The 23,558-nt window shown below is 42.5% G+C and overlaps 2 protein-coding genes across 4 annotated transcripts; one reads left to right on the top strand and one right to left on the bottom strand.

The window, feature by feature from the left end:
- Positions 1 to 169: 169 nt before the first annotated feature.
- Positions 170 to 15,217, bottom strand: KIN (Kin17 DNA and RNA binding protein). Of its 2 annotated transcripts, none has more exons than XM_027639554.1 (13): positions 15,045 to 15,217; positions 13,651 to 13,745; positions 12,743 to 12,786; positions 12,502 to 12,624; positions 11,460 to 11,641; positions 10,474 to 10,522; positions 10,119 to 10,176; positions 6,622 to 6,745; positions 6,097 to 6,147; positions 5,617 to 5,685; positions 4,531 to 4,630; positions 3,492 to 3,592; positions 170 to 2,236 (listed from the first exon to the last, which is right to left on the bottom strand). In XM_027639554.1, the coding sequence occupies exons 1-13, from the start codon at positions 15,156 to 15,158 to the stop codon at positions 2,174 to 2,176; spliced, it is 1,173 nt and encodes a 390-aa protein (XP_027495355.1). In that variant the 5' UTR covers positions 15,159 to 15,217; the 3' UTR covers positions 170 to 2,173. The 2 variants fall into 2 exon arrangements, with proteins under 2 accessions (XP_027495355.1, XP_027495357.1); XM_027639556.1 differs by having other exon boundaries at positions 6,622 to 6,742.
- Positions 15,218 to 15,233: 16 nt separating this feature from the next.
- Positions 15,234 to 23,036, top strand: ATP5F1C (ATP synthase F1 subunit gamma). 2 transcript variants are annotated; one of them, XM_027639557.1, is made up of 10 exons: positions 15,234 to 15,351; positions 16,601 to 16,635; positions 17,575 to 17,706; positions 18,429 to 18,633; positions 19,071 to 19,214; positions 19,593 to 19,657; positions 20,281 to 20,436; positions 21,431 to 21,527; positions 22,323 to 22,360; positions 22,899 to 23,036. In XM_027639557.1, exons 1-9 carry the CDS (start codon positions 15,308 to 15,310, stop codon positions 22,327 to 22,329), a joined length of 885 nt encoding a protein of 294 aa, XP_027495358.1. In that variant the 5' UTR covers positions 15,234 to 15,307; the 3' UTR covers positions 22,330 to 22,360; positions 22,899 to 23,036. The 2 variants fall into 2 exon arrangements, with proteins under 2 accessions (XP_027495358.1, XP_027495359.1); XM_027639558.1 differs by lacking the exon at positions 22,323 to 22,360.
- The last annotated feature ends 522 nt before the right edge of the window (positions 23,037 to 23,558 follow it).

Raw genomic sequence — 23,558 nt, 5'->3', positions numbered from 1 at the left:
ACCTCCAGCCTGTTTTTTGTGAGAATTTCAAGATCAGAACAGAGTTCATGCACAGATACAAATCCATGAAAGTAGGAAATGTTCAGACTATAAAAATAATCATCAATACTAAAAGTTTTCCTTCTGGTGGAAGGCTGGCTCCCAAAGGATCACTTGCTCTTCAGGAGCATTCAGCAATGAATGAGATCAGCAGTGGAACAAATATGCCTGTCTGTGTACCAAGAGCTGGATTTAAAACTCTGCTTTCTGGTAACCTTAGAAAAAAACATTGGCCATATCCTTTTCAGCAGCCCTAATCCAGGAAAGGGACTCAAGCAGTCTCCTTGCCCTTCTGAACTTTGGTTTCCTTCACTTAGGCACTCTAAGCTGTCATGGGATCTTTGTTGCAGCTGTGTCAGGAGTCAGAGGACCAATATGGTTTTAAAGTGTCTCTTCAAAGTTACTCTCAGAACTGTCAGCAACTTCTTACAAACCATTTATCACTTCTTTGAACTCATCCATCAGCTTTGGCCTCTTCAACATCCCATAGCAGCCAGTGCCCCAGTTTAACAAGGCTCTAGGTGAGGAGAGGAAAAACCCCTGAGTGTGTTTTTAAATCCCAAAATCAGTAATTCCACCATTTCCTAGCCTGTATGTGAACACAAACAGTGAGTAACCATTCTCTGGTCTTCTCCACACAATTTATGACTTGTCTACAATATTCACTCTAATTTGTCAGGTTCCAGAATGCCAAGTGTAATTATTTTCAGTGATACAGAAGCTCTTCTGTTCATCATTCCCCTACACATCTCCTCTCCCTCAGTACCTGTCTTTTGAGAAAGGGCAGAGCTGTTCACACAGTCCAGGTTGTACAAAGAGCCCAAATTTACAGACAAGTGTATTTTCTGCCTCCAGTTCTCATAACTCTCCATTCTTCATGCCCAGGAACCCTGAAAAGCCACCTGATGTCCTGTGTGAGGTTGGTTTGGGCTACTTCAGACAGCAGCTGTTTCCTTAAACCTCTGTAGACTTCCAGTTTCCTGTAGGGTCCCCTGGAAACCACAAACCAACAAGACAGTGACCTTCCAAGGCAAGGAAAGGGAAGAGGTTCCAGAGTCACAGAACCTTCAGACTGGACCTTCAGGTGATGGGTTTTATTTTGTTCAGGACAACCTGCATCTTTTTTTCACCCAAATAATGTGGTGCACCAACCAAGCACTTCACTGTGCTCCTTGGTGGATTTAAACCAAGAGCTGCCTCATGCATTTGAAAGGCTGATAAGAAAGACACTGGCCTAAGAAAAGGTTTATGTTTATTCCTGAAGTGCCTTAGAAATTAAACATTGTATAAAATGTGACTTTTTTAAAAAAATAAAACAAGTAATGTTGTATCATTTAGCACAAGTAATGTTACTCATGTAGCAGAGCAACAACAGAAGCATGAACAAAGGAAAAGGCTCTGGAAAACCAGGAGAGCAACCATCAGCTCCTACATGCACACGCTTTACGTGGCATCCTAGAAACCCCACAAGCAACATCCATGGAGTAACTCCATACAGAGTCCATATGGAGATAAACTGCATATTAATATTATCAGGAACCCTGACAAACATATTGGAGCAATGACTTGCATTCTACTACCACCTGTGTGCTACTCAAAAATAAACTGGTGACAGCACTTAATAAACCAGACCATTCTCAGAGCATCCAGGGAATAATCTCCTGCAGCACTGGTACCTTCCTGCTATTCCCCCAATCCCTTCCCTTGTTCCTACAGCCAGAGCTCCGTTTTCACTGTGGATTGAGAAGGGTGTTGTTTAAACTCCACTGGCTCTGACACACTCTGCCTACCTGTAGCTAATTCTCTCTTCTGGACCTGCTCACTGACTTCAGTAAATAAAATACTCCAGCTTGCAGCTCTCTCCTATATTTTACAACAGGAAATTGAAGCAAATATTATAACTTCGATATAGAATCAGACGAAAAATCTCCACTGATAATATTTCCACAAACATTTCATGTAACAAATCCACCGCTATCTTTAAATAGATCAAGTTTGCTTCTGTTAATTTCTATATACATTATAAATACACACACAATTAAAACCCTGACATGGTAGAGTCTTGTGTCTGCCTGAAAGATGTCAGAAAGATGGTTTTGGGAACCAAAATCTTCTCTGATCCACGATTAGCACCTCAGGCGAGTTTGGAAACATCCTCATACTGGATGTCTTCGACCCGGCGTCCTTTTAAAGGTCCCTGGAGAATGACAGAGTAGAAGAAATAAGGTCACATTATAAAATTATTTGATTCTTGAATTCTCAATGGGGAATTTATAGTAAGAGAGTTAAAGGGAATCTGTTCATGACACAATATTCCCCGTTCCATTATTTTCAACCTGACCAGAGAATGTGACAGGGCCTTGACACTGTCCCAGAAATCCTTTCACTTTCAGGACAGTTTTTGTGTCAGTTAAAGTCCTTGTAATTTTGGGGCAAACATAATCAGTTGTTTTGAATTAATTCACTGCTGTGAATTTATAAGTAGTAAAAGATTTACTTTTGAATACAAACTTATATATAAAGAAACCTAAAAAACTGTTCTCCCTACAATCAGTGAGAAAATCCTCACAGACTTCATTGGTTTCCAGGAGTAGTTTCACTCATTTTTAATTTACATTTCAGAGTTCATGAAGGAAGAGGAAACATCAACACCTACAAGCATCAGAGCTACAGAAAAATAACCTTTGCTTTCTGAGACCAACATTAACATGATCCTTAGGTCCAATCAAAGCTCCTTCTATCTTTGGGGCATCTGCACAGTCTTTTCCCAAGCAAATTCTCCAGAATCCAATCTGGGCTGAGTTTCTGCAGCCCTTCTTTGAATGGGATCTAACAGGGTCTCCCTCTTGCAAGGTATGTGTAAGAAATTTGACTTTTGAGCCTCTCTGCTTTATCAATGAGTTTAAACATTGGTTTTGCAGAGGGGAACAAAGAAGGAGCCACACAGACATGATCACATGGCCTGATTTTAGCTCAGAGAAAAGTGATATATAAAAACCCCAAACAAACCAACAAGCCTGAAACAAAAAAACCCAAACATAATTGCTAACCCTGAACAAGACAACAACTCATGCTCAGGCTGAAAAAGGCAGGAGAAAATTCACCTCCTCCGAGCATATTTCACATTTTTTACCTTCCCACAAAATAGTACAACAGCCATGTTCAAAATAAACATACAAAATATTTTCCAAGTCTCTTTCAAGTTCAAAACTTGCTAAAACCAGCATCCTGGCGTCTTTTTAAAGGCAAACAGCAGAGAATTAGTCTGTGATGGGGGATATGTGGCTGTTTTCCCACTGGTTGGGAATAGGTGGGGGGTGACCACAGCACTTTGCACACCATAAATCCCACCTGTAAGACAGGATTAAGGATAACATGGTTCTTTGTAAAAGCTCTCCATGTACAGATGGAAAGATCTACACAAATGAGAGCTTGCAGTGCTTGATACTTACAGAGTCAATGGTTATTGTCACTGAGAACCTCTTTTCATTGATGGATTCCAAGATGCCTTCATTTCCCCTGTACCCACCATTTAATACCATCACTTTCTTGCCTGAAATAAAAATAGGAAAAGAGTTACACAACTTCTTCTACGTGTTGTCTCCAACTCCACTGACAGCTGAGAGAGAGGTTTCTCCCAGCAGCTCCAGGAAGCAGCACCAGCTTTGTCTCACAGCCTCCCCATTTCCAAAGGGCACCTCAGTGTGAATCCCCAAATCCTACATCCTGTTTCCCTGTATGCTGACAGTGCTCTGCTTACTGCTGCCCTCAGATGCTCCACACAAACATTAGTGTTGTACCAGCCGAAGAAACACCAGTGACCCAGACAGGAGGTGAGGTCAGCTTTGCTAAGTATCCACTGTTATTCCAGGCATGACTTTGGAGGGAAGTTACAGGATAAACATGACCAAGGGCTCTGCAGGGTTCCCAGATGTTCTTCCTGGCAGCTGAAGAGAGATGCTTTCGTCTCTTCAACTGAACTGCTGGTCTTCTCAGAGAAGACTCCAATTCTCACAGAAAAGGACTGTGAAGACTGGAAGTGATCTTTAAAGGCTGTCTACTCCAACTCCTCTGCAATGATCAGGGACATCTTCAACGAGACCAGGCTGCTCAGAGCCCCCTCCAACCTGGCCTTCAATGTCTCCAGGGATGGGGCATCCATAGCTTCCCTGGGTAACCTGTTGCAGGACTTCACCACCCTCATCTTAAAAAATTTCATCCTTATACCTAGCCTAAATCTACCCTCTTTTAGTTTAAAGCCATTACCAATTGGCCACTGTCCTGTTGCTACAGGCCCTGCAAAAAAGTTTGTTCCCATCTTTCTTATAATGTCCCTTTAAGTACTGGAAGGGCCTCTAAGGTCTTCCCAGAGCCTCCTCTTTTCCAGGTTGAACAACCCCAGCTCTCTCAGCCTGTCTTCTCAGGAGAGGTGATGGTACTTTCAGGTGGAGGGATTATGATTAGGCCGAGAACACAAGCAAACAGCTGTACCTGGTGCAGGTATTACAGTTTCTAGATGTGTCTGATCAAGCTTCAGTTTGTCTCCAGAGTCAATCACCTTCACGACCGCTGTGTATTTGTCAATCACTTCCTGTTGGGAAAGCCAGAGGCCAGTCAGAGAAATAAAACATTTTTCTCTAAATTTACATTTCAAAGTTAACAAACTCGGCATCATGAGTCTGCAATTCTACATTGTCAACAGCAGCAGGGCCTTCTGGGCAGTGCCAAAAGCCTCCAGCTTCCACAAACTGCTGACTGGTCCCACCCTGAAGTCAAGGCCAGATTAAAAGGGCTCCTCTTGAGCATCAATGCCTGGTCTAATTCATCACTAATTCTGTAAGGCCTCTCTGAAGGTTTTATCAACCTTTGGATCAGCTACCTCAGCTAGTCTCTTAAAGATGGAGAGTAAAATAGAGGCTTCTTCTCCCCATGGGAGGCTAAGCTGGCTTGAAACTACACTGGGATCCTACTTCTTAATGAGGCAAAACGTTACTGATCATCCCCATGCCTGGCATAAACCTTGTTCCACTTCTCCTATCCAGAGCTCAGTGGAAGTCAAGCCATTGGGAGACACAAGTCCTCCCAGATGTCCACCCAAAAAGCTGTAATTTTCAGCTCTGTGCACTCTTGTCAATCATTCAAAACACATCTGGGTGTCATTTTTGTGGCTCTTGCCAGAGACTGTTGAGCCTTGGACCACCTAATATACATCATTTCACTGGCAGTGGCTAAAAGCAAGGCAAGATTTCCAGCCTGGAGATTTTGCATGCAAATGAGATCCTGCAGCTTAAATATCAGTGCAAAAGTGACTAGTTTCAGCCTAAAATCCAACTGCACTGCTCTTGGTTGGATGTGTCAATAGGGACAAACCACACAGGACAAAACAGCACTTAAGAAAGGATCTCTGAGAAAATGACATTAAACCAATTCAGGGGTTCCCTCCCTGGCCAGAATAAGTCCCAATACAGGTAAGGTGACATTTCAGCCCCTAACAGTGTTGACTTCAGGTTGAACAATCTGCACAATGAAACAAAATTTCCGAAGTTACCTCAAAGCAGAAAAGCCAAACTATCTTACCTTAACAACTGCCTTCTTCTTGTGATACTTCTCTCCAAGCTTTTTCGTTACAATTTTTACAATGATTTCCTGAGACATTTGAAAGGAGAGAAAAAATAAAATTAAATGCCAAAATATACAAACAACTCCACAATCTAAACTAATTGTAAGTTCTGGTTGCTCTGAGTTCAAGCCCAGACTGAGTAGCTCAGTGTAGGAAGCAGGGTTAGTAACAATGTGGCTTTCAGGAATCTGTCTTTATTCTCAAATTATTGTCTCAAAGTCACATCTTTCAAGACTTTTTTGGGTTTTTTTACAATTACAATTACACTTGAATTCAGGATATAAAGTGACAGACCACAATGGGTCAAGAGCAGGAAAGGGAAAAGAAGAGTGATTTTAGTTTGGAATCTGCTTTTGGATCTCTACACAAATCAACAGTGGCTTTAGAGATGCAGAATTGACTGTATTTGCTCTAATAATAATTTTTAAGACACTTACAGGCTGCAACCAGTAGTCTCTTCGAGCTGTTCTTTTCTTCTCCTCTTCAAGCTACAGAACAACAACAAATAATCACCATTTACTTCCTCCTTCCACTGCAGCTTTCCCGTGCCTTTCAAAAGCTGAACCAATTCTCCAGCCCTACATCAAGTGGAGAATAAAAAAAATCCCCAAACCCTAAATAAGGGTAAGTTAGTTTGTACTTGCTGCATAAAAATCAATCTCATGACATCCAGAAACCTGTGATTCATATTTTTTTTTTGGTCAAGTGTTTCTAGATATTTTCTTCTCTTGCAAAATCTGTATTCTTTTACTTCCAATACCTCAGTCATCTGGGGAACAGGCACAGCTGAGCAGCAGAAACCAATTCTCACGGGGAAATGAAATTATTTTGCCTGGTAAGATGTGAAAGTCTGATTTCCACATGCACTGAAGGGCTGAGGTCACTTCAAAGGGACGCCCTGGGAGAGTGGACACTGCCATAGGCATAGGGACACACAGACACAGATCCTACATGGTTATTACCTCCATGATCTCATCCAGTGCAGATTTCTTCTTCTTCTCTTTGGGTTGACTAGAGCTATGAGCTGATTCCTTTCTTTTAACTGCCCCCTCCACCATCTTCAGTGCATTCTGTCCAAGGACACTGCTGGAAGAGTAAGATGGTGTTTTCACAGCAGATCTTACAATCTTTCCTCTACCAAGACACATTTGAAGAACTGGCTGTGTAAAAAGGCCTAATCTGCCTAATTTCATTTGTGCCAGTCACCTTCCAGACCCTGCATGATCAGCTCCTCTAGAACTGATCTCCCTGGGGTGCAAACTCCATGTCCACTCAGGGTTAATGCTGGCAGTCCAGCAGAATGGACACAACTTAATGATCAGTTCACCACTGCACAAGCAAAGAGTTGATTGAGAAGTTGAGTTCAATGGAGAAGACAAAAGCCAGTCTGTAAATCAGGTTTTCAAATTTGAAAGGACAAGTGTGTGGCTTTAGAGAAGCCACCTGGACAGAGGAACTCTGAGACGTGGCAGATGTCTAGAACTCCCTTCAGACAGAGATACTGAACCCATCTGGCAATGGGAGAAAACACATGGGAATCTGTAGAAACAAATGTTACCTTCAGCATCATATTCCAAATAGGCAAACAGCCTAAAAGCTAGGAAAGAAAAGAACAACCAACACAAGAAGTTACATATCAGGGAACATCCAGGTAAAGTGAGAACTGCCTACATGCAGCTTGAGTTCAGCCATTTTTGTAAAAGAAATTTGAATGCAGTAAAAAAAATTAGGTGTTATGCTGAAAGATGAAGGTGGTTGTTGTGAGGTGACAGTAATGCAATATTTCTATGGCCTTAGGACAAAATTGCATGTTCTGCCTGTGGTGAGGATGTTGGATGTACTACCAAGGGAAGATACCCAGTGGGAATGAAGACACAGAAATCGCAGTAGAAGCAACTTTGAGAGAAAAATTGTATTTCAGAGCAAGTCTGGATAAACATAGCAGAGTTTGAGAAGAAACAGCACATTAAATTACAAACCAAATAGCAAGTACTTAAAATAACATCTCATAAAGGGTAACATACAATTAAAACTTAACAGCTGCAGTGCCTATATTTAAGAAGACAAACATATCTTGCTATGAGGTTACTAAGGGATTCCTGGGTGTAAATAGTAAAACAAATCTTATATAATGTATTTATTAAGGATCCTGGGACAAAGAGTCAAGAGACCAAACAACGTTTTGGTGTTTGGGTGTGTCAACAATATGGAGGACTCAAGGAAGAATTTGACACCAAAAGGAATTGGTTTATCTTGAAAACCATGTTTTGAAAACCACAGCATTCAACAGCACATTATGTAAGCTCAGGTACTTTGGAAAAGTTTACTCTGATTGCCTTCTCTCTATTGGGAGCTGTTAAGAACAACAAAAGCAGAAAGGGGTCTGGCTACAAGCACAGGTGACAGTTACTAGTGTGGAGCAGCCACGAAAGAGTCAAATGTCAAGACAGCCAAGCATCAGTGCCTGGAATAAGCCATGGTGATGTTCCCTTGGCTGTATGCACAAATTCAGTCAGATCTCCTGTTCAAGATCTGCTGAAACTGGAAGAAGGACAAGGAAGGGATATTCAGGGGGTGAGGGGAATGGGGAGATGAGCAGTGTGCAGGCCTGGTTGTACACTACAGTGAAGGCTGACAGGCCAAAACTTTTCTCTACAAATACACTGACAAACCAAACACCAGAGAGAAAAAGAACTATTCATTTTAAAGGCACATATCAACATGACAGCACCTGGTATGAACTGACCATGAACATTTACCTGGGAACATTTACCTGGGAACTTACAAACAAGGTGCAAACTACCAGAGCAAACAGCTTCTGAAAGATCCTCCCCTGGGACTGCAGGGCTGGGGAGATCCCAGCTGTGTACAGTGGAGGCTGCTCAGTGTGCTGACATTGGTACACTTGCAGTGCTGCAGACAGGAGTCAGTGACCTTGACAGTGGCTTCTGCTCGTTCTTAAATTAGAATTACTTCTAATCTCACTTGTCCAATGGGTGAGTTAAGCAGGGATTTGAGGATGTAAGTTACTGAGGGAACAAAGAAAGCCCAGGGCTCCCAGTCTGCTGAAGGGCAGTGGGCATCAGGAGCCGTACCCACAGTGGCAGTGGAAACTCCCAGCTTCTTGTCAGCCACAGGGACAAGGGAAGAAACGTCTCCCCCCTCACTCCCCTCCTCAGAAAGGCTCCAACCCCACCCAACTACCTGTATCCTCATGCTCTCCAAACTCCACCACCCACCAACTATGATCTCCTGGTCCCATTTCTGCACCACACTCAGGAAATACAAGTGCCAGGTTTCCACAGCTTGTGCTGTGAGCACAGAAGGTGGGAAGCAGGGAAGTCCTCCTGCACACTATGCTGGGGATATCAGGCTGACCTCCACTGCTCCTCAGGAACAGCCAACAGCTGCAGAACACTCCTGTACACTGACACAGGGAAGCAGCTTCCATACATGACTCTAAAGTGATGCCTGAATCACCACTTTGCCATGAAGTGCTTATCCTAATTTTGCTTCCACACTACCATTACAAAATTTACAGACAAGTATCTCTCGTATGCTATGAATAAATTAGACTACTTGATATGTGATTTCACATTCAGCCAAATTTTAGCTCACTGAAACTATTCAAGGGAGTGTTTGCATTAAGTTTCAGACTCACCTTAATCACAATTTAGTGCTTAGGGATAATTTACAAGTTTTCCTCAAAGCCAGAAATCTGGATCTATTATTGCAAAGAACTGCTTTACTGTCTCATTTTCTGCCTGGCACATATCCCATCAGATACCTTATCTAAGAGCTGAGTGTGATGAGAGGAAAGCTTTGCTTTTACCTGCAACACATTTAATTACAATATTGCCTCACATGAAAAGATGTATGATCATCCAACAGTTCCACAGACTGCTGTAAGCCAGTATTATTTGCATTATTGATCCCTTTTGTCCTGCATTGCTTGTGGTTATAGGATGACAATTAAATTCAAGAGCTTTAGAAAGATTTATTTCAGGTAGATTCAGCTGCTTAAACGATGACCAGAGGAAGAATTTTCTCCAATTAGACAAGGCAATCAAACCTTTCAGGAATCAAAATTAACAAGTCATGAATATCCATTCATAAAAGGCAGCTGGGACTAGGTGGCATCACTTCAAGTGCTTTGGCTGGATCCCTTTTCCATCCTCCCTTGGAGGAACCTGTACTTGCCTATTACTTTACAGGCATCTGCCACGAACCACAGGAATTCAAGAAGGCTCCTCACAGCACACATTTAAGATACATCAATTCACCCATTTTAAATACAGAAGGAACCATGAAGTCATTTACTATCCATTTCTGAATAACAAGGCAGGATGAGATTAGAATCCAAATATTTCAGGATGAGACACATCTTCCTGCCCACACAAATATCATTGTCATGGAAGTGCTTTGCAACAATAAGTGTTCCCTTAAATTCTTTTCTCACCTTGTTTTAGAAGATGCTGCGATTGAAGTACTTGCTCCTTTGTTTAAATTAAAAGTAACTAAAAAATAAAAAGACATTACTCTATTTCTATCTTTAAAAATAATTGCATTGAAGGATGTTACAATTTTTAATATCTGCAAATAGAAAAGATCATAAATTTGAAAATGTTTACTAATCTGTATAAATTAAAACTTATACAAAAGAATACTCTGCATTTCCAAGTTCCAGTTCTCTTTATAACTGATCTCAGAGTACTTTATTAGGCACTAAACAGGCCTCAAGCACTCATCTTTCTTGAATAACAAAATCACCTTTAGTAGGTTCTAGAAAATTACATCTATCAAAATCTGGTTACCTTTTTCTTCTTCATTTTCTCTGTTCAGTTCAGTATAGACAGGCATTTCCTACCAAAAAAATACAAAATGCATTTCAAGATTCAAACAGAAAACTGAGCCCAGATATAATTTCTGGTGATCATTGATTAGCTCAGTGTTAAAGATTACTGCAAGATTATCACAAATAACTGTAATATTCAATCTGGCTTGATTCATAAAAGATTATAAATTGAAACCATTACAGGCTCCTGTGCAAAATTCTCTAATTAACACCCCTACAGAGATGCTGCCTAAACTTGCTCAACTCCAGGATGAAAGGAAAGTGGCCTTGCTGTAGCAGTTTTCTCTATCTGAACCAGTATGATCTCCCTGGTTTCTGGATAGACTGATGACTCCAAGAAGGAAATTCTGATATCTTTCCAAATTTTTAGCACTGGAGGCTCAGACCATTTAAATTTCAATTAGTTTTAAATTAAGAAGCACATAATTGGATACAATTAAATGTGATTTAAATGTACCTATCAATACCTGGGATCAAATTTGAGGTTCCAGCCCTGGGCAACAATGTGTATGGAGGTCATGGAATGATGCCAAATAAACATCTCCCAAATAACCTCACCAGCACTATCAAAATAGAACTTTTCACTGTGTGAATTTGATTATGCCAGATTCCCCTGGTTGTTTATCTCAACCTCCCCAGTGTACAAGGTACTTGTTATCTGCAGCTCTCAAAGTTGTGAAATACCATAAATGAAAACACGTCATGCTGGTTACTGGAGTGTTTACTCTCCCTTCCTAAATTCAAGAGTGGCTTCTGAACCACTAATCATGTGAAGAACAGTAATTATTACTCCTTTAGTACTAAAGCAAGCTGGGTACAAAGTAACTCCAAGTCAGGAAGCAAAGAAAATACCAGAGGAAGGATCCCAGCAGCACCAAATTCCCCATTAACTTAACCATGAGGAGTTTTGAGCAGAAGGTTCACGCACGGTGCAATTTTCCTTACCAGTTCTTTCCCCTCCAAACCTCTTCTAACTTGTTGTTCAATGAACTTAGCAGTTTTTTCTTCATCATCAAGGTCCTGTTTCTTCTTCCTCTCTTGTTCTTGTTGCCTACGAATAGTCTCAGGGTCCCTGTCGATGTACTGAATGTACCAGCCTTTGGGAGTCTCATCAACCTTGCAAAGACCTAGAAAGTCAACACAAGATAAAACAAGATTAATTCCTACAATATCAAGATCATTTCAGTCCATGTTCACCGTAACAATGCAGATACTTTACCAGAGACAGTAAACCCCTTACTGGACTGCAAAAATTGAATTATCTGCACTATGTGTTTCTGCCCTCCAGCTACCCAGATCTATTTGGAAATAAGCCAGAGCTGTCATAAAGTGGATGAAGTGTTTTACAATACTTTCCTTATTGAAGAAAATATTTCCTGCCCACTGAAAACACAAATCTCACACGTATAAACAACACACACTAATAGCATCATACTAAAGGAAATGTTCCAGTGCTGCATTATTGTTACTGACTCTGGTTAGACTGACTTTCCAAACACTCCATGACCCGTGGATGTATCCTGTAGGACAGGGGCAACCAGAGCCAAAATAAACTTTCTGTCACCCCACAGTGCCATTTAATCTCCCTTCCTTCCACTGAGCACAGAACTGCAGAGCTCAAGCTTTAACCCTTCCGTGAGGCCAGCAATGAAAATGACTGCTTGCTTCTTGTCACCTCAAATATGGAAGGATTCTGAAGTCATGAGGAGTGTTTTAGGTTTTCTTTCTAAATGGCAAATGTTGGAAGTTGATTTAGAATTTAGCAGTACCTCCAGCAAATACTGACCAGCAGATGAAACAAGGAAAGGCTCACAACTGACGTACTTATCAACATGGTTAGCAAAGAAAAACATTTGGAAATCTGTTAATGTATATACAGGAGCAGAGAGGAAGAAAAAAAATGAAACAGAACTAATATAAATATTTACTGATCAATTATCAGCAATTCAATTACCCAATAATTTTAAGACTTCCCAGCCCCACTCACCTTCTCTCCCAAGCCATTTTGTGAAGTCAGTCAGTGTCTCCCACTGTGTGGCATTCATGTGGATGTGTTCTCGGTGGCTGATGTATTCATTGTACACAATATTATTGTGGACTCTCTTTGTTCCTGAAATATGGAATTATCGTTATTAAATACAAGTGTGGAACCCAGGACAAACCAACCAAAATGTCTTGCACTGAAACAACAAAAGACATTGAAAACAAACAAAGAGCAAAATATTTACCAAATCGCCTCCTGAGCAGTTCTAGGAAATCATTTCGGAACTCCCTTGGGGGGATAAAAAGAAAGGATTTCAGCAAAACTTTAACAATTATGAAGCAATTTTCTGTTGTCATTAACAAATAAACATGTGCATTATAAACCTGACTATTCTTTTGATCTGAGCATGATGAAATTTAGCCACATTTTCCTTTTTCAATAAAGCAGCATTAAATGCAGGATGTGTGCACAGAGAAACACAATATGGTACATTCACACACACGAAATCTCCAAGAGGATAACAGCTTCCCAAAGGGATAAAAACAGAGCAAAGGAATCTCTACACTTCCTACTAATTGCCAGTATTTCATTACCAGGTGTCTTCCCAGGCTGACTGACATGGAACACAGGGCAGGAGAAAGGGCAGATGGGGCGGAGGGATCACTCATCTCCCTGCTAATTTTCCAGGGCTGGAACACAAAGCCTCACTTCAGGCTCGTGCTGAAGGCAGCTCCAGTCATCCCAGCTGTCATGCAGGTCAGCTGGACAAAGGACTGGGAGAAGCTGTGGGATGTCAGTCACACCCCTGACTTGCTGTCTCTCTGTTATGGCTCCTTTAGCTCATGTTTAGTGTGGCAGTCACTCAGCTGGGGCACAAAGGTGACGTATTTGTAACACAGAGCAACTTTAAACAGGATTCAGACACGAGATAAAACTGTCAAATATGATTAAACACCATGGCTCCCTGAAATCTCTTACCTAAGTTCAAAAGTGGCATTCTCTAAATTTTCAAATTGCCATTAAAAAAAGAGCTGACACTAAAATATATCACAATAGAGTGTCTCCAATGGGACATTATTGGGCCTTAGAATTGTAGCTGTGCAGATTTGACACAGGAACAAAGACCTGGCTAAGAATATACAGAAAACTTACTCAGAGAAGTAGTCCATGAACTGCTGAGGATTTTCAGAAGCCAGCAGCAATTGCCTCTGGTGGGACTCAGACATGCAATGACATTTGAAGCCATTCTATAAAGCAAAAATAAATCCTTTGCATGTCTTTGTCTCAATTTGCAACACAGCTGAAGAAAATATTAAAAATAATGTTTTATGAGCGAAATTTCTTGGAGGGTCCACAGAAAACACCTCAGCCTAGTGTGGGGTGGTTATTCCTCCCAACCAGACAAGCCCTTACAAAAATATCAGCTTGTAAAGTAGTGAAGCTTTTTTTTTTTGCTTGTAGTCAATGGGAAGACAACAGGATTTGAGATTTTTGAGTAAAAGGGAGAGAGTACAGAAATAGGTGAAGAATGATAGAATTAAACATCTGTAGGATGCTCTACCTTCCTATGGCACATTAAAGAGGCTACTTATGGAGAATGGAAAACTTAAATGCAATCCTCAAAGATGGGTCAGGGCCAACAGGCTTTCTCCAAAGTGGATGAGGACTTCTCCCACTGGGGATCCCAATAGGATCGTCCCATGACCAGCAAGTGGGAACTCGCCAGGTCCCACCAATCTGCCCCCAAGGGACTGTGATCCATACAAGAGGGATTGGGGTCCCCCAAAGGAGAATAAGGGCCCTCTCCAGTGCTCCCCCAAAGTGCATCAGGGCTCCCTGTGCCCCCAGAAAGGGAAGCCAGGATGCTCCCTAGGAGGATCACACACCACAGATGGGATCAAAGCACCCACAAGGCAACTGGGGACATTTCCAAAGGGAACCTGAGCCAGCCCTGTACCCCCCTCACTCCACTGGGAAACAAGGGAACCCACGCCAAGGTCATGAGGTCCCAAAATTCCTGAGGGAACTGCAGCCCCCAGAAGGGGATCAGGAACTCCTACAAGGACAATCGCAGCCCTCCCAGTGTCCTCAACAGCATTAGGGACACTTACAAGGGAGATTGACAGGACAAGGGGGAATGGCTTTAAACTGAGAGAGGGCGGGGTTAGATCGGATATTAAGAAGAAATTCCTCCCTGTGAGGGTGGTGAGGCCCTGGCACTGGTTGCCCAGAGGAGCTGTGGATGCCCCATCCTTGGAAGTGGTCAAGGCGAGGGTGGACGGGACTTAGAGCAACCTGGTCTAGTGGGAGGTGTCCCTGCCCATGGCAAGGAGTGGAACGAGATGATCTTTAAAGTCCTTTCCAACCCAAAGCATCCTGTGATTCCATGAGATCGCAGCCACCACGAGGGCTGGAGGACCCCAACCGAGGGGTATCCCCTGTGTGTATTCCCAGAAGAACCGCTCCCCTCAAGGGGAGTGGGGGTCCCTATTAAGGAGCCGGAGCCGCCCGTACCCCTCACGAAGGAGCGGCGCACCCGCAGTTACCTCATCGCGGCACTGCTTCTGGCACATCTGGCAGTACCAGCGCAGCTTCTGCAGCCCCTTGGACTTGATGCGGTTGGCGATCGCCTTGGGGCTGAGGAAATCCGACTTCCCCATGATGCCGACCCCGGTCCCGGCCCCTCTCCCTCTCCCGATCCCACCGCCCCGGAAATGGCGGCGGTGCCCTGGAAGCGGATCGCGGCGGGGCGGCGCAGGCGCGGTGCGGGCGCGCTGACCTTCAGCGGGGCTGTGGTGGAGGCGCCGCCATGTTCGCCCGGGGCGCCGCGGTCGTGCTGTTCCAGCCACAATGGTACCGGGACGGGCTGGTTCGGGCGCGGTGGGCACGGGGGGGCTCGTCCCGCTGGTCGGGGAGGCTCTGAGGGGTGAGGGGGTGACGGCCCTCTCGGCTGTGGGGCGCCCTGGGACGGCGGGGTCGCGGCCCTGGGCAGCCCGTGAGGGGCTGTGGGCTCTGGGTGGGGGTGGCAGAGCTGGGACCGGGAGATGAGTGCAGGGATGGAGGATGAGATTCAGGGATGGAGGGTCCGTCCGCCGTGGGTGGGGGACGAGGGGGAGCTCGGCGGGGGTGGGTACTTGGGACAGGCAAGAGTTAAAGGACGGGTCTGTGCACGGCAGGAGACCCAGCTCTGCTCAAGGAATGGTGCAGCCTCCTCCGCTTCGTTTCAGTCGTTTTGAAAAACTAGTTTCGCTATTGGAAGCTTTTTCTTTTTTTTTTTTTTTTTTTTTTTAATTTGCCCTTCCGATGCCCCCGTTTGCCTCCTGTCATTACCCAAGGGGATGGATAATTAATTAATTAAATCTCCTCCTGTGCTGGCCACAAGTGAGGCCACCCCTTGAGGGCTGTGTCCAGTTCGGGGCCCCTCAGTTCAGGAAGGACACTGAGGTGCTGGAGCGAGTCCAGAGAAGGGCAGTGGAGCTGGGGGAGGGTCTGGAGCACACGTCGGATGAGGAGCAGCCGGAGGGAACTGGGGCTGCTTAACCTGGATAAAGGAGTCTCAGGGGTGACCTTATCACTCTTTACAACTCCCTGACAGGAGGGTGCAACCAGGTGGGGGTTGGTCTCTTCTCCCAAGGAACAAGTGACAGGATGAGAGGACATAGTCTTAACCTGCACCAGGGGAGGCTCAGTTTGGACATTGGGAGGAATTGCTTCACAGAAAGGGTGATTAAACCTTGGAATGGACTGCCCAGGGAGGTGGTGGACTCTCCATCCCTGGAGGTGTTTAAGGAAAGACTGGACGTGGCATTCAGAGCCGTGATCTATTTGACCTGATGTTGTTCAGTCACAGGTTGGGCTTGATGATCTTGGAGGTCTTTTCCAACCTAATTGATTCTGTGATTCTGTGAAATTGTATAGATGGGGGAAGGAGGAAGGTGGGCATACAAACCACAGGTCAGAATGGCTTGTCCCAGCCACAGATGCTTTTTAAGAGACAGAATATCTTGACTTTACAGCTCTGTGAAAGGGACCTGCCCTTGACAGGTGTTGGCTTGCAGGAGAACTAGTGAATTACCCTAATTTCTCCTGCATTCCTTTTTAGGGGCCAAGTCAGGAATATGGCAACGCTAAAAGACAGTAAGTACAGGTTTTGTTTGCTTTTCAGAGGGGGAAAGTGTTGCAGGAAAATCATATGTTAAAACACAATTTTGATTAGCTTCTCTTGGGTAAACTGACTGTGATACACCAAAACATTGGTATGTGGCCTCCAGCCCTTCTTCTGCTGAACAAGTGTCCTTCAGAAAAGGCATTGCTTAAGGTGGTTTTGGCACTAATTTAGGTGTCATTTCATAGTTTTACTCGAACATATTTTAAAAATAATTTTATCATATGTGCTAAATCAGATTTTTTCTCACCTCTGAGAATTAATTTAGTTTCTTTTATGCTTATTTCCTCGTGCTTTTATGCAGCATTTGGGGAAAAAAGGTTGGCTGAATGGTTTAGTTTGATAATGGCTTTCGTAAACCATTGCTCACAGATTCTTATACAGGGATATTGCCTTGGAATTGTGCTTGTCTGTAGGATAACCTGTTTTGTTTTCTTTTTACATCAGTGTTTTTGTGAATCTTATTTTGCCACAGCCTAAACAGGGAAGGAAATTAACTCTGTGCCTTCATACTACGGGGTCTGCTTTTTGTTTGTTCCTTCCCCTTGTCATCTGGGAAAGATGACAATATACCTCAAATGATGTATTTGTGAAACAGGTAGATGTGGAAGCAAAGAGATAGTAAATAGACTTTATGCTGGGCTAAATATTAAATAAATGCTGTGTCTAGAGGAAAAAAAAATCTCTATTATAAAGATGAATTTGTGTTAGCCACATTCCTCCTCTTACTGCTTTCTCACTGTAAATACTGAGGGCTTTGGTGAGGTTTGTTTGTGCACTGTTTGTTTATTTATTTTGTCTTTGAGGAACATGGTGAAATATTTTTGGATGGCTGTTGCTGGCATTTTATTGTTTGTTTTTGAGTCATTATGCCCAGAACAGCCCCTGACCTTCCACTCTTAACTTTGTAGTCACCAGGCGTTTGAAGTCCATCAAGAACATCCAGAAAATCACCAAGTCCATGAAGATGGTTTCTGCAGCCAAATATGCACGAGCTGAGAGGGAGCTGAAGCCTGCAAGGGTCTATGGAACAGGAGCTCTGGGTGAGAGAAAGCTCTTGCACTGTGGGATGTGGGAGCAGAAAAAGAGGTTTTCATGGTGGTGATAAAATGCTGAGACTTTTTAACCTTCCAGTCATCATGGCTGGGCTTCGCGAACGAAGATTTGGGAAGGCTTTATCCACATTTGTTACAGTATGTAATAACCTCCCAGTAGTTTATTTCCAAAAGAATTTGCATCTCTAGGCCACCTTTAGTATTCCATAAAAGTAGTTTATGGAAAGTGGTTCAATTTTAAGAGTTCTAATCTGAAATTCATCATGATTTCTGATTGCTTTTTTAACTTTGTGTGGTGGCGTGGTTGTTTTTATGAGTCATAAAAGCACCACAGCTCAGAACTGAATCTGTCTGTTAATGGAATTGTGTCAAATCTCTGTAGCACCTACAGCTACTGCCGCACCCTCTTGTGAACTCTTGTGCTGCACTTGGCTCTGGGGCAGAACTGTGAACTTCACTGTGTGATGACATTGATTGTGTGACATCTGGTCAGAGAAGGGGCTGGCTTTGAGTTGTTTCTTGCTCACCTCTGGTCTGATCATGTGCAAATTTGAATAATTGTGAGGGAGGTAAAATTTATCTATCTAAGATTTGCAGCCCCTTTAGAGCTGGTTTTGATTAGAATAATGCAGAGGTGTTTTTTGAGATTTATTTGCTTCTTGGCACTCTTGAAAAACTTGACCATCCTTTTTTTTTGGTTTTTTTTCTAGCTCTTTATGAGAAAGCAGAAATAAAGGCACCTGAGGACAAGAAGAAGCACCTCCTTATTGGTGTGTCCTCTGACCGAGGGCTGTGTGGTGCTATCCATACATCCATTGCTAAAACCTTGAAAAATGAGATTACCAACCTCTCAAATGCTGGGAAGGAAGTTATGGTGGTTGGAGTAGGTGACAAGATCAGAGGCCTGCTTCAGAGGTAAAAACTGAAACCATAGAAGGGTTTATTCTGGGGTTTTGATTTTTTTCTGTGGTAGAAGTTTCAAGACTGCTTAGAAAACTGTGTTGGCATTGGCAGGAAATTGCATTTTTGGGATGTGTACTAAATTCAAGTTCTTTTAAAAGAAATCTGCAAATATCCTAAAAGGGGTTTAGATCGTCTGGATATTTGTGAAAATGCTGCACAGCACTATTATATTTTTGAAATAAATGTCTGGCAACTGGCACTGTTACAGGTGTGTGTTTTAATAAGCTATCATAATTTAACTGAAAAATGGCAAAATGTCTCTCAGGCCCTAATTCAATAAAATATTTAGTTCTGAACATTCCTAATTTACAGCAGTAAGTCAGACTTGCTGCCTTGTTGTACTTTGGAGCATCCACATCTGTTCTAACACAGATCTGTTGTTGTTGCAGGACACATGCCAACTATTTCCTGCTGACATTCAAAGAAGTGGGACGGAGACCTCCAAGCTTTGGAGATGCTTCAGTCATTGCTTTAGAGCTGTTGAACTCTGGGTATGAGTTTGATGAAGGCTCTGTCATCTACAATCGCTTCAGGTGAGATTGTCCTGAAACTGCACTGGAACAATAGTGGGTTGAAAGCTTCAAACAGCACATTGGCCCAGTGAAGTGATATGAAAACTGACTGTGACTTGTCATCTTCACTTCTTGATTTTGTTGTGTGTGATGAACTGTTGGTTTCCTTTTTTTTTTCCTAGTAGCTGTAGTTGGAATTCCCTTTTGACTTGTGTAGTGGGTGCTGTTATATTTACAGTCAGCATGTCTTTATATCCGTGTCACATCCAAGATCTCTTCATGAGGATTATCACAGAATTTTGGGGCGTTGGAAGACCAGAAGTTGTCTATTCCAGTTTGATTTTAAGCACTCAATTTAGAGTTTGTTGAACTGAAGCCAGCTATGCTGTTTTTGGGCAGGTCTGTCATCTCCTACAAGACCGATGAAAAACCAATCTTCTCCTTTGAAACTGTTGCTGGTTCTGGTAAGTAGGGAGCTAGAAACCACCAGTTATGTGCAGTGATTAATCACAGAAAAAGTGCTCTGAACATGGGAATATGGTATTAAAACACCTTATTTCGGTGCATGTATCATATTTTTAACAGATGGTTTTATCTTGGCCAAGATCAGTCCGAGGCTGACTTACCAAGGTGCTGCAGGACAGAGAGGTTAAAAAGAAAGGTGATATGAATTCTGCTTTGAAATTCTGTCTCAAGCAAGAATTGTGCATATGCAAACTCCATCAGTTCCAATATTTTCAACACTGAACAACCCAAGTATGGAGTGACTTTGCATCACTCAGTAAAAATACCCCAGAATGTTTCTGCAGCATTGTGTGGGAAGATTGAACATAATACGGCAATAATGTATTTTATCCTGGCCAGAATCTGACCTTCCTAATGTTAAATAGAATTAAAACACATAAAATACTTAGCAAAATTATAAGTAGCAGAGAGATTGTGAAAATACACATAATATGTGGAGAAGATCCCTCTGTGCTGCCCTAAATATTGAAACAGCCCAGCCTCGTAGTCTTCCCCATGACAGTGTGTTATTTTGCTGGAAGTAGACTGGATTTCTCTGAGTCTGCTCTTTCATCATTTGCAGAAAGCCTAAGTATCTATGATGACATTGATGCTGATGTGCTGAGGAACTACCAGGAATTCACACTAGCAAACATCCTCTACTACTCCCTGAAGGAATCCACCACCAGCGAGCAGAGCGCCAGGATGACCGCGATGGACAACGCCAGCAAGAATGCCTGTAAGTCACTCCCTGGGTTTCCCAGGACTTCAGTAGTGCAGCAGGAAAGTACTGCCTTCCCTTTCTGTAACTCCTTGCTTTCAAAATGCTAATTCTTAATTCTATTTTGAGTCTTGGTTTCTTGAGCCAGTTCGACTGGGATTCTTTTCTGAATGCGTGAACTGTATTTAGTCCCTGGAAAGAGGGATTGCTGTCAATTATATGAGAAACAAGCCTGGGTAACTGGAAGTGAAATAACAGATCATTTAATAGGAATATAAAATACTAAACTAATCTTGTAATGGCCAGATATTCTTTGTGCTCCTCTCATGTGGCTGCTCTGAGGATTTCCTGAATTTTTATAAACCTGTAACTACTTGTGAGCCAATGTAATTCATACTGCACCTATTTAAGGGTGAGGAAATGGAAACAATGGTTAAATACTTTACCACCTGTCATGCAGCAAATTGAGAATATACAAGCATTCCTTGGCAGGGTACTGGTGGCTGAGTGAAGCTGATGTGATGTGCCATTGGGCTACCTGGAACTGTAGGTATGGCTCTCTGCTGACTGCCTTAGCTTGAGAGAAAGAGGTGATTACTTCTGTGCTTAAAAATAATTGGAAAAAAAAAATAATTGAGAAAAATCTGTCTCCTTTTGCAGAACAACAGTAACTTGAAAGAAATACCAATGGAGTTAATTGACTGTGAAATCTAATTTCAAAGCAAATGATGCATGTTTATGTTACGTTACAATGAGCTGTGTCATACCCTGGTATTTACGAGTCTCCCAGCTGTTCTGCAGATGTTGGACTCTGGTGCCTCAAGCCAAGTTCTCAGGTTACTAGACTGTCTACAGGTAGTGTTACCTGTAGGGGAAAAATGTCAAGTGCACTAAGCCCCTTGATCATTTGCAAGGGTTTACAAGACTATTTGATATTCTGTTCATACAGCTTCTCTTTATCCGTGTTTGAATACTTATTACGTGTTTAAATTCCAATCCTAATCTTTTCTAGCCGAGATGATTGACAAACTGACCTTGACGTTCAACCGCACCCGTCAAGCCGTCATCACCAAGGAGCTTATTGAGATCATCTCTGGTGCTGCTGCTCTGTGAGTACCTGTGTGGATGTGAAACTGGAGCTCCTGCAGTCATGTGGTGCTTGTGTGCCAGAAAATAGGGTGGGTTATAGGGCAAGTAGGTCCTGAAACCGAAGGGAAGGCATTCCATGGCATGGCTCCCAAACTTTTCAGCTTGCGCAGCTCTACTAACAAGAGCGAAGTCTGGCAGTTTTTTTCTGAACAGGTAGAGTTAAAAAGCTGGTGAGATAGATCTTCAGCCTCAACACACATCCTTGTCTGGGTTTTCTTCCTTTTTTTTCCCCCCTCCTCACTTCTACCTGAATGTTTCCTACTTTGCCTGCTCAAACAGCCCAGTAGTGTTGGGTGGGGGAGAGCAACTGAAATGCTTTTGGATAAATCAAGTGTTCAGAAGCTGAGAGTTTGGAGGGTGGGTTTGGAAAGAGGAGGGAATTTCTGGAGTCTTTTGCTTCCGAATGCGTATTTTACTTGAAGTTCAATGTTTTGCTTATCTCCCTGAAACTGAAATTTTGTGGGGGTGTGTGCTATGGGTTGCAAACCGGTGGGTTTAAACCACGGTTTGTAACTGCATGTAGCTGATGTGCGTTACTGCAACAGTTAAAAGTTGGTGCTCTGTATGGAAATACCTGGGTCAATATCCTGTGTGTTTGCAGAATGTCTGGAATATGTATCATGTAGCAGTTACATGCTGTATTGTGCTCCTCACAATACATTTGTGGTCATAAAGCCGTGCATAGTTTTGCCTGAATTTGCATGAGTTGCTTCCTAACCTGCCTGTTCTGTTTTTTCTCGTAACACCATAACCAGGGATTAATCGGAAAAAGCGGTTCAGCCAAATCCAAGAGGTAAAGTTATGACATGGAAACTGGGTTGTGTCTTAAAATTAAGAATTAACACAGAAAATCTGAAGTCAAGTGAGGAAATCGAAGTTCAGTGGTGTGGGTCAGAAACTTTTCTTCTTGAAGAGCTGAGAAACTGCACATTTCTAGTTTGAATCTGTCTGGATAAAGAGTTCTTCATTTTCAATAATTTTAAGGAAAATATGTCCATGCACCCACATTTGATATAATTTTCTGTGGGGTTTTTTTTTTGGATTATTTGACTCATTTGCAATTACTGTTTGAATTTTTATGTAGTGCCCTGACCTTAGGCAATGACTTAAAAATATCCATATGTAAGATGTTCCTAAAGAGGTTTATGTAGCAAAATGAACATATTATATTCAAAATTTAAAATGGAAGGAAAAATATATTTGTTAAACAGTTTGGGAGGGAGTTAAGGCATATTAATGAGTTGAAGTATTCAAATTGGAGGAGATTAACAGTTTTAAATACATGAATAAATAAATGAAAGGGTTTTAATTGGCTTCAATTTTCCTTACAGGTGAGGAGGAGCTCTTCTGAGCCTGTGGTTTAACCTGCCTGTGTCTGTGTTAACAAGACTGCTTTGTTAACTTGTGAAGAAGTGGTAAAGCTCCAGAAATCTGTAAATTCTTACAATAAACGAACTCCATGAAACAGATCCTCTTGGTTGTCTGTGGAGCAAATGCTCTTGGTGTCTGAATATCTGGGTTGGATTTCAGTTTTGGAAGGTTGTGCTCTACATCTTGTAATGTATCTGGCATGCAGAACATATAACTGGCTGTTCCTCTGGAAGAGTGGAAGAGATTTCCTGTCTCCACCGTGTGTTGGAATGTGCTGGTTTGTCATTGTAGTGTGGGCTGAAGGAGGAGACTGGAATAACCTCTGCATTGCACAGTTGGAACAGATCTCTCTCACTGAATGCTGTGTTCCTGCTATTTCTAGATGGTAATGTTCTAAAATGAACTGATCTGATTAGGTGAATCATTTCAGGGGTTACTTGGAATGCACACTGTATATTCATGGTCAGTGTGTGTATAGAAATAAATATATCTCAGAAGATTGGAGCACCTCTGCTCTGGAGACAGACTGAGAGACTTGAGGTTGTTCAACCTGGAGAAGAAAAGGCTCTGAGGAGACCTTAGAGCCCCTTCCAGTACCTGAGGGGGTTCCAAGAGAGCTG

This window comes from Corapipo altera, unplaced genomic scaffold, assembly GCF_003945725.1.
Source record: "Corapipo altera isolate COAL_440 unplaced genomic scaffold, ASM394572v1 1b, whole genome shotgun sequence".
NCBI lineage: Eukaryota > Metazoa > Chordata > Aves > Passeriformes > Pipridae > Corapipo > Corapipo altera.
This window is presented reverse-complemented; position numbering and strand designations above follow the sequence as displayed.